General features: G+C 43.2%; 1 protein-coding gene across 1 annotated transcript; it reads left to right on the forward strand.

Moving 5' to 3' along the window:
* The first annotated feature begins 5,411 nt into the window (after nt 1–5,411).
* LOC130990737 (vegetative cell wall protein gp1-like) lies at nt 5,412–6,881 on the forward strand. Its single transcript, XM_057914987.1, has 2 exons — nt 5,412–5,951; nt 6,480–6,881. Exons 1-2 carry the CDS (start codon nt 5,412–5,414, stop codon nt 6,879–6,881), a joined length of 942 nt encoding a protein of 313 aa, XP_057770970.1.
* The last annotated feature ends 4,350 nt before the right edge of the window (nt 6,882–11,231 follow it).

Raw genomic sequence — 11,231 nt, forward strand, 5'->3', positions numbered from 1 at the left:
ATAGGATATCCTAGAGGAACGAAAGGTGGTTATTTTTATTGTCCTAAGGATCAGAAAGTCGTTATTAGTACTAACGCAAGATTCTTGGAAGAGGACTATGTAAATAATCACAAAAGTAGGAGTGAAATCGTCCTCGATGAGGTCAAAGACATTGGCTCGACAAGTCAACCAACTCAGCCAATTGTGCAAGATGTAGTACCACAAGACTCATCAGAAAACGCACAAGCTGTCGATACAGAATCTGTAATAGTGCCACGTCGTAGTGAGAGGGCGTCAAAGGGCAAACCGCCCAATCGATATGCGTTTGTCAATGAATCTACGGATTCAGTTGATGATGGGCTTGTCGAGGAAGATCCCTAGACTTACTCAGAAGCACTAGCGGATCCAGATGCTCTTGAATGGGAAGCATGTATGGTTTCTGAATATGAATCCATAACCGCCATGGATGTATACGAAAAATGTTTGCTACCTGTTGGTCGTGAGGCCATTGGTTGCAAATGGGTATACAAACGCAAGAGAGGACCAGAGGGGAAGGTTACGACCTTCAAAGCGAGACTAGTGGCGAAGGGTTATATACTCAACGACCTGGTATCGATTATGAGGAAAAATTTTCGCCAGTAGCCACGCTTAAGTCTATTCGAGCTCTCTTGGCCATGGCTGCCCATATGAACCTAGAGGTGTGGCAAATGGATGTCAAGACCGCATTCTTGAATGGGTATCTTGAGGAAGATAGAGACATCTATATGCTACAACCAGAGGGGTTCATCAAGGAAGGTGAGGAGCATCTAGTGTGGAAGCTCAAGAAGTCGATTTATGGACTTAAGCAAGCTTCACGATCCTGGAACAAACGTTTCGATGACGTGGTCAAAACTTATGGTTTTGAGCAGTGTGTCAACGATAGTTGCGTTTATAGGGTCTGTATCGATGGGAGTCTGGTATTCCTTATACTCTATGTGGACGACATACTTCTCATCAGCGATAATGTGAATGTATTGTCTGGCATTAAGGAGTGGTTATCCCAACAGTTTCAAATGAAGGATCTGGGAGAGGCAACATATATTCTCGGGATAAAGATTGGTCGTGACCGATCTAAGAGAATGTTGAGTTTGTCTCAAACATCCTACACTGACACTGTTTTGGCGCGGTTCAGCATGCAGAATGCCAAGAAAGGTTTTCTACCTTTCAGACATGGTGTTCCGCTATCTAAGGCAATGTGTCCCACAACGCCTGAGGAGATAGCAAGCATGAAGATAATTCCCTATGCCTCGGCTGTGGGAAGTCTCATGTATGCAATGCAGTGTACCAGGCCTGATATTTGTTTTGCCGTTGGCATTGCAGCAAGATATCAGGCGAATCCAGGTCAAGCTCATTGGACTGCTGTAAAGCACATACTCAAGTACCTTAAACGGACTAAGGAATATGCGCTAGTTTACCAGTCTGATGATGTGACACCAGTAGGGTATGTGGACGCCGATTATCAAGGTGATAAGGACAAGAGGCGGTCTACTACTGGCTATGTGTTTAAGTTTGGGGGTGGAGCCATTGTGTGGAGAAGTGTAAAGCAGAAATGCAATTCACTATCCACCATGGAAGCCGAGTATGTAGCTGCTTGTGAAGCTGCTAAAGAGGCTGTATGGCTCAGGAACTTCCTAACTGAGATTGATGTGATTCCTAGTTTGCCGAAGTGCATCACAATTTATTGTGATAACAAGGCTGCTATTGCGAATAGCAAGGATTCAAGATGTCAATAATCCATGAAACACATTGATGGCAAGTATCATTACATTCGGTCTGTGGTCAAGCATGGTGATGTAGCTTTGATGCATATTGCGGGAGTTGATAATCTGGCTGATCCCTTCACGAATAGTCTTCCTGGTGCGGTGATCAACAAGCATGTTGAAGGCCTTGGAGTTCGTGGCCTCCCTATACTAAAATAAACTTTAGTATAAGTGGGAGATTTTGTAATAGCTAGAGCATATTATCAGTTTTCAGTCACATTGTATACTAAAAGTTTACTTTAGTATAAGTGGGAGAATTGAAGGGTTGTATACTGAAAGCAAGACTTTATGCTTGTATACATTGATTCCTTTGTTCACTGTGATTCTTCTATCTGAAATATTGTTATTGCATAATCCTATTATAGTCTAATTTATCTCATACTATAGATTATATGGTGTGTTGTAGATCACAGAAGATCATATAATTGGAAAAAGTTGAGATATAATTTGAGTTCACAATCGAGGCAACTATGGACGAGTTGCTGGTTTAGATTGTAGCATAAATGGATAAATAGTTTGTCTTGGCTATTTATTTATGCTAGTACCTTCGTGTATTGAACAGGATCACAGTGAGATGAATTCTTATATTCTGACTAATTAAGAATCAAGATCTCGGCGACTTAAATAGTCTTAACCTTAGTTGGATTAATCGGTGTAAATAATATATTGACTATTGCTTTGATTTATCATGGGTGAGAGTTCTCTTGAAGCTCAATATACTCGATACTTTGGGTGATAACAATTATTATTTGACATGCGATTATATTGCAATAAGGAACCGTGTCCTGCTAATAACATGATGATAATATCCTCTCGAGGATCTTAATAAGTTTATCGTATTAAACCCTGCAGGTGGAATTAGTTCCGATACGATAATAAGTTTAAGTGGTAGCACTCGAGATGTCGTTTATTATTAAACGACAAAGTAATTAATTAATTGATTGTCAGAGAAATTAATTAATTAATGGATATTGGATATCTTAAACACGGGGATTAATTAAGTCTAATACTAGCCCCGACTCACCTAAAGAATAAAGAGGTAATTCAGTATTAATTTTCTAGTGGAATAAATTAATACTTGTGTCTCGATTTTATTCTGGGCTGAATAGGAAAATCGAGCACTGGGAGGCCAAACTTTATTCAAGCTAGTAGATCCCCGCTTGGCCCAATAAAGGTTCAACTCCTTAAGTGGGGCGTCCCCTCCTCTCTTAAGCCTTTGGGCTTGGTTTGATTTAATTATGTTTTGGGCTTATTACTTAGGTATGTCTAATACCTAGTATAAGTAATAAGACTAGGCACTTGTGATTTTTGTATGTACTTGTTTGGCATCCGGAATGGGTCACGGGCAAATGGATCATACGTCAAATTATGGTTCCTTCAGATCTTTACTGCTTTTCGTGTGATACAATTAGAAGCCCTTTAAGATCTTTCTTGAGAGACGACATTGGGTCAACTTACCATTGGTAGAGTGTCCTTGTCCTATTGCAGGTCAATCTAGATGTGTTTTAGGTTGAGTCAAGGCCAGCGCCGTAGCACCGAATGGCGAGCTGCAGAAACAAATGGCTGCCATGATGCGCGAACTGCAGCAGCTCAAGATGAGCAATACGGAAGCTGCACTTGTCCCTGCGCAGAGCTAGGGCTGGTAAACCGGTCGGTTCGGTTTTAACCGAACCGGTTTACCGGTTAACCGGAACCGGTTAAGGGGCATTTCCCTAGTCGATAATCGAACCGATTATTGGACCGGTTAACCGATTAACCGGTCCGGTTTAGGTTAACCGGATTTTTTTTTAAAAAAATTCAAATTTGTAGAATGTGTGCAATAGGATTTGAACTCTTGACCTTTGAAAGAAGGAATAAGGTCTTATCCACTGCACCAATTCATAACTTATGATAATTTAGAACAAATTTTTTTTTATAGATACTTGAAATATTAATGTATTATTTAAATTAAAATATTAAAATATAAATTAATTAATTTAATATAAAATAAACCGGTTAACCGACCGGTTAAACCGATTAACCGATTAGTGATGAACACATTAACCGATAACCAAATCGAACCGATAAAAACCGGTTATCGGTTAACCGAAAACCGGTTTTTCCTGTTCGATTACGGTTAAAACTGATTAACCGGAACCGTTTTACCACCCCTACGCAGAGCATAGAACCTTGTGGAATCTGTGGTGATTTTAGCCACAGAGTTAATCAATGCAACATAATGGGAGAATTTACTACAGAAGGTGCAGCTGAAGTTTATGCGGCGCAAGGATTTTAGAGCAGACCGCAATTTGGGCAGAATTACAATCAAGGCTGATTTATGCTTAATTGTTCTAATTTTAGGGGTTTGAATGTGCTCATTGTAAGATAAATCTTCTGGAAATTGGTCCGTTTTATGGTGTATTTGATGCTTTTTAGGAGATTTAGGTTTTAATGGTGGAAGAGTATAATTGTGGGGATTTTTGGCTAAAAATGGCGTTTTTACGCCAGACCAGACCAGAGCAGAGAAATCGTCTCAGACAGAGCAGAGAACTCACTAAGTCAGAGAACTCGCTAAGTCAGAGAACCCGCTAAGCCAGAGAAATCCGCGGAATGCCAGAGGAGAAAGGCGCCAGAGAGAAAAGCGCCAGAGGAGCGAAGTCGCCAGAGAAATCACCCTGTCAGAGGAATCGAGGCGAGCGCGGAATGCCAGAGAAATCACCCGCCAGAGCGGAGGAAGCGCCAGAGGAATCAAGGCGCCAGAGGAGTCAATATGCCAGAGGGTAGAGATACGTCAGAGGAATCAATACCAGAGCGGAACCCATTCCGCTGACAAGATCAGAGAAGTCATCCGTTCCTCTGGCGATAACCATTCCTCTGGCAAGAGCCGCGATTTCCGCCCGAGTGGAGATTACTTGCTGAGCGCGTCATAGCTGGAGTTACCTTATCATCTACGATTCTATTCCTTTTAGAGTCCGGCTTTGCATGGTAATTTCCATGGTGATCCAGAAGGAGTTGAAGTCTATAAATAGGGCCATAGTTTTCATTGTATAATCAATCTTTTGCCCTAGTTTTAGACGCCATCTTAGAGAGCTGTTGGCATCCGAAGCTTAGGACTTACTTGCTTTCATAGTTGTTCATAGTTTCGAGTTTTTATTGTTCTAAGTTAGATTTCAATTTCGTTTTTAGTTTAGTTTCTTGGATTGTGATTAAGTGACACAATTACAAGTTCAAGACAATTACGGTATTTCGTATTTCAATTCAAGTTATTTTCGTTTAATCATGTTTATGCTTTTCATTATTGTTTATGCTTTCTTTTCAATTATGGAATTTAAATTATGCACCTTAGTTTCATGCCTAGACTAGAAGTCTTTAAATTTATAAGTATTTAATTTCTTAAGTTAGGTTTAATTCAAGTTGTTTAAATTATTGCTTAGGTTAAGTTCAATTTACGTTTAAGTTTAAGTTACGTTTTTAAATCAAAACCTTTACTGCTTTCTTTTATTGCTTTTTCTTACGATATTACTAAAAGCCCTTAAAGACTTTCCTTGAGAGATGACACTGGGTCAACTTACCATCGCTAGGATGTCCTTGTTCTATTGCAAGTCAACTTAGAGGTGTTTCTAGTTGAGTCAAAATTTGGCGCCGTTGCCGGGGATGCCTGAACCAACCAGGATACCAGAGCTGACGTGGATGCCTGAACCAACCACGGTACTAGAGCAGAAGAAGGTAACCGCGCTGCCCAGCCCAGCCTTACCGAGTGCCGCGCTGCCCAGCCCAGCTTTGTCGAATGCAGCACTGCAGAGTCCAATGCAGCCGAGCTCTCCTCTGCCAGAGTCAGAGCAGCCGAGCTCTCCTCTGCCAGAGTCAGAGCAACCTTCAGCACTGCAGAATCTAACACTTCAGAATCCAGCTATGCAGGAGCCAGCTATACCAAGTCTAGCTCTGCAGCATCCTGCCATGCGTAGTTCAGCTATGCAAAATCCGGCCCCGCAGAGTGCAGCCTTGCCAAGGGCAGCATTGCAATGGTCAGTCATGCCAAATCCAGTTCTGCAAAACTATGGCATGAGAAAGGCACCTAAGCTGATAAGGACGCCAGAGCTAAGCAGAGCACAGGAGCTGAGACGAGCGCCAGAGTTGATAAGGCGGCCAGAGCTAACTCTCCACAAGTCCACTACGCCGTATCGACCACCGAAAGTTGTCCAATGTTCCAGCCCACCTCTGCCACCACCAATTGTTGATCCAACCCAACCATTACCGAAGCAAGGAGATCCTGGCAGCTTTATTCTTAGTATTGGTTTGGGTAGAGCTGGAGAGTTCTCGGGAATGTTAGACTTAGGTGCAGCAATCAATGTCCTGCCGTTTGCTATTTTTCAGAAATTAGGCAGGAAGGAAGATGAGCTTAAAAGCACGAGAACAAGACTTCAACTAGCTGATGGAGCATATTGTAGCACTCGTGGTCTTTTAAAAGATGTTGAGGTCAAGGTGAGAGGAATCACGGTGCTAGCCGATTTCGTGGTGCTTGATGAAGGGCAGGGCGTTATAGGAAAGAATGGACACCTTGTTCTACTCGGACGGCCTTTTATGGCTACTACCCAGACTCGCATTGATGTGGGATCTGGAACTGTGAGTATGGCGGGATCCGGTAGATCGGTAACGTTCTCAGTTTTCGATAAGAAGCCTGTTATTCCTACCTCTTTAATGTATTTCTCTTCTTTTGTTGAGATTTCTGACCATGTGGAAGAAGTGGGAAATTTCAGCGCTAACAGTCTTCTGCCAGCTCTATCCAGCACTCCAGCTCTGACGAGCCCAGCTCTGACTACTCCGCCAACTATGACGAAGGACACTAGCGCTGCACATCTTTTGCCAGTTCTGACGAGCCCAGCGCTGCCCATCCAGCCTGCTGTGATGAGCACTGGCCCGGACGAAGAAAAGGAGACGCCGATTCTCAGATCGGTAGCGCTGTCCCAGAATAAAGAAGGTGTGTTGCCAAAGGACGTGTTTGACCCTGGTGTCGCCCAGTCTAAGGAGAATTTCAGAGGAGAGGGTCATCGCATGAAACCCGATTATGGGCAGTTGAGTACTCCGATGGTGGTGGAGTCTCACACTCTGCATGATCCTCACTAAGGGTCAGATCTGAAGTCGGGCTGGCGACTCTAACTCTAGCGCTTGGTGGGAGGCAACCCACCGTTGGTTTGTTTTTGTTTTTCTTGTTCTTTTCTTGTTTTTCGTTGTTTGTTTTGTGTTTTTCTTAAGCTTCGGTTGCTTTGCGGATCCTATGATGCTTGGTGTGCATGCCCTTTTCCGAGCTGCACTTCTCCCAACGTGGCAACTCTCTGCTCTGCACAGACCGTAAATCCCCCTATTCACCACCTCGCACGATGCTTCAGTTTCTCAATGCCGATAATCAGGGACGTTTTCTCAACTCTATTCTTATTTCTTTTGTGCCCTGAGGACATGGCATGCTTTAAGTGTGGGGGGGTGTTTTATTGTGTTTATATTGTCAATTGGGCAAAAAATTGATTTTTCTATGCTTAGTTTTTGGTCTCGAATCTTGCTAATTTATATGAATTTGTGGAAGAGTAGATGGTTTTCGATGCGAGTTTCGGGTTTGTGAATGAATGGTGGTTATTCTTGTTTTACTCTTGATATATGTTTCTTGATTGTGCAAAGAATTTGAGTTTTGTTGCAACATGATTGTAAGTAAGTAAAACGTGATTTGTCCGGTAGATGCTAGAAGGAGTGTTGTCATTGTGATTGCCTACGATTGTATCTTATCTGTGAAATGTGAAAAATGTTGGACGAATTGCCAACCTCAAAATTGCCAGCTCTGAAACATCTGGCCTGTTCTAAAACGTGACAGCTCTGAGTCTCTGCTCCTCTAGTCTAACTATGAGCATGGGAAACCACGTGAAAAGACTTTGGATTACATCCAAATGGTTTTTATTTCGCGAATTATGGCTCAACTGTCAAAAATCTCAAGCACACAAAGTGTGAAAAATGGTGATATTGATTATAAAGGCGATCACATTAGGGAATTCACTTCTAGCGGAGAATTGGGTCTGATCGAATTGCTTACATTACTGTTTTGTTGCTTCTTAAACTTTGAGTTAATTGCATGATCGAGAGAGGTGTATTGATTGTAAAATTTTGAATTGACTTTGAGAATGATTGGATGGAAATTAGCATTGTTGAAATCAATCTCTTCCTATGATTCATATGGATTTTGCTTGAGGACAAGCAAAAGGCTAAGTGTGGGGGGGGTTGATTTATGCTTAATTGTTCTAATTTTAGGGGTTTGAATGTGCTCATTGTAAGATAAATCTTCTGGAAATTGGTCCGTTTTATGGTGTATTTGATGCTTTTCAGGAGATTTAGGTTTTAATGGTGGAAGAGTATAATTTTGGGGATTTTTGGCTAAAAATGGCGTTTTTACGCCAGACCAGACCAGAGCAGAGAAATCGTCTCAGACAGAGCAGAGAACTCACTAAGTCAGAGAACTCGCTAAGTCAGAGAACCCGCTAAGCCAGAGAAATCCGCGGAATGCCAGAGGAGAAAGGCGCCAGAGAGAAAAGCGCCAGAGGAGCGAAGTCGCCAGAGAAATCACCCTGTCAGAGGAATCGAGGCGAGCGTGGAATGACAGAGAAATCACCCGCCAGAGCGGAGGAAGCGCCAGAGGAATCAAGGCGCCAGAGGAGTCAATATGCCAGAGGGTAGAGATACGTCAGAGGAATCAATACCAGAGCGGAACCCATTCCGCTGACAAGATCAGAGAAGTCATCCGTTCCTCTGGCGATAACCATTCCTCTGGCAAGAGCCGCGATTTCCGCCCGAGTGGAGATTACTTGCTGAGCGCGTCATAGCTGGAGTTACCTTATCATCTACGATTCTATTCCTTTTAGAGTCCGGCTTTGCATGGTAATTTCCATGGTGATCCAGAAGGAGTTGAAGTCTATAAATAGGGCCATAGTTTTCATTGTATAATCAATCTTTTGCCCTAGTTTTAGACGCCATCTTAGAGAGCTGTTGGCATCCGAAGCTTAGGACTTACTTGCTTTCATAGTTGTTCATAGTTTCGAGTTTTTATTGTTCTAAGTTAGATTTCAATTTCATTTTTAGTTTAGTTTCTTGGATTGTGATTAAGTGACACAATTACAAGTTCAAGACAATTACGGTATTTCGTATTTCAATTCAAGTTATTTTCGTTTAATCATGTTTATGCTTTTCATTATTGTTTATGCTTTCTTTTCAATTATGGAATTTAAATTATGCACCTTAGTTTCATGCCTAGACTAGAAGTCTTTAAATTTATAAGTATTTAATTTCTTAAGTTAGGTTTAATTCAAGTTGTTTAAATTATTGCTTAGGTTAAGTTCAATTTACGTTTAAGTTTAAGTTACGTTTTTAAATCAAAACCTTTACTGCTTTCTTTTATTGCTTTTTCTTACGATATTACTAAAAGCCCTTAAAGACTTTCCTTGAGAGATGACACTGGGTCAACTTACCATCGCTAGGATGTCCTTGTTCTATTGCAAGTCAACTTAGAGGTGTTTCTAGTTGAGTCAAAATTTGGCGCCGTTGCCGGGGATGCCTGAACCAACCAGGATACCAGAGCTGACGTGGATGCCTGAACCAACCACGGTACTAGAGCAGAAGAAGGTAACCGCGCTGCCCAGCCCAGCCTTACCGAGTGCCGCGCTGCCCAGCCCAGCTTTGTCGAATGCAGCACTGCAGAGTCCAATGCAGCCGAGCTCTCCTCTGCCAGAGTCAGAGCAGCCGAGCTCTCCTCTGCCAGAGTCAGAGCAACCTTCAGCACTGCAGAATCTAACACTTCAGAATCCAGCTATGCAGGAGCCAGCTATACCAAGTCTAGCTCTGCAGCATCCTGCCATGCGTAGTTCAGCTATGCAAAATCCGGCCCCGCAGAGTGCAGCCTTGCCAAGGGCAGCATTGCAATGGTCAGTCATGCCAAATCCAGTTCTGCAAAACTATGGCATGAGAAAGGCACCTAAGCTGATAAGGACGCCAGAGCTAAGCAGAGCACAGGAGCTGAGACGAGCGCCAGAGTTGATAAGGCGGCCAGAGCTAACTCTCCACAAGTCCACTACGCCGTATCGACCACCGAAAGTTGTCCAATGTTCCAGCCCACCTCTGCCACCACCAATTGTTGATCCAACCCAACCATTACCGAAGCAAGGAGATCCTGGCAGCTTTATTCTTAGTATTGGTTTGGGTAGAGCTGGAGAGTTCTCGGGAATGTTAGACTTAGGTGCAGCAATCAATGTCCTGCCGTTTGCTATTTTTCAGAAATTAGGCAGGAAGGAAGATGAGCTTAAAAGCACGAGAACAAGACTTCAACTAGCTGATGGAGCATATTGTAGCACTCGTGGTCTTTTAAAAGATGTTGAGGTCAAGGTGAGAGGAATCACGGTGCTAGCCGATTTCGTGGTGCTTGATGAAGGGCAGGGCGTTATAGGAAAGAATGGACACCTTGTTCTACTCGGACGGCCTTTTATGGCTACTACCCAGACTCGCATTGATGTGGGATCTGGAACTGTGAGTATGGCGGGATCCGGTAGATCGGTAACGTTCTCAGTTTTCGATAAGAAGCCTGTTATTCCTACCTTTTTAATGTATTTCTCTTCTTTTGTTGAGATTTCTGACCATGTGGAAGAAGTGGGAAATTTCAGCGCTAACAGTCTTCTGCCAGCTCTATCCAGCACTCCAGCTCTGACGAGCCCAGCTCTGACGAGCCCAGCTCTGACTACTCCGCCAACTATGACGAAGGACACTAGCGCTGCACATCTTTTGCCAGTTCTGACGAGCCCAGCGCTGCCCATCCAGCCTGCTGTGATGAGCACTGGCCCGGACGAAGAAAAGGAGACGCCGATTCTCAGATCGGTAGCGCTGTCCCAGAATAAAGAAGGTGTGTTGCCAAAGGACGTGTTTGACCCTGGTGTCGCCCAGTCTAAGGAGAATTTCAGAGGAGAGGGTCATCGCATGAAACCCGATTATGGGCAGTTGAGTACTCCGATGGTGGTGGAGTCTCACACTCTGCATGATCCTCACTAAGGGTCAGATCTGAAGTCGGGCTGGCGACTCTAACTCTAGCGCTTGGTGGGAGGCAACCCACCGTTGGTTTGTTTTTGTTTTTCTTGTTCTTTTCTTGTTTTTCGTTGTTTGTTTTGTGTTTTTCTTAAGCTTCGGTTGCTTTGCGGATCCTATGATGCTTGGTGTGCATGCCCTTTTCCGAGCTGCACTTCTCCCAACGTGGCAACTCTCTGCTCTGCACAGACCGTAAATCCCCCTATTCACCACCTCGCACGATGCTTCAGTTTCTCAATGCCGATAATCAGGGACGTTTTCTCAACTCTATTCTTATTTCTTTTGTGCCCTGAGGACATGGCATGCTTTAAGTGTGGGGGGGTGTTTTATTGTGTTTATATTGTCAATTGGGCAAAAAATTGATTTTTCTAT

Source organism: Salvia miltiorrhiza, chromosome 1 (genome assembly GCF_028751815.1).
Source record: "Salvia miltiorrhiza cultivar Shanhuang (shh) chromosome 1, IMPLAD_Smil_shh, whole genome shotgun sequence".
NCBI lineage: Eukaryota > Viridiplantae > Streptophyta > Magnoliopsida > Lamiales > Lamiaceae > Salvia > Salvia miltiorrhiza.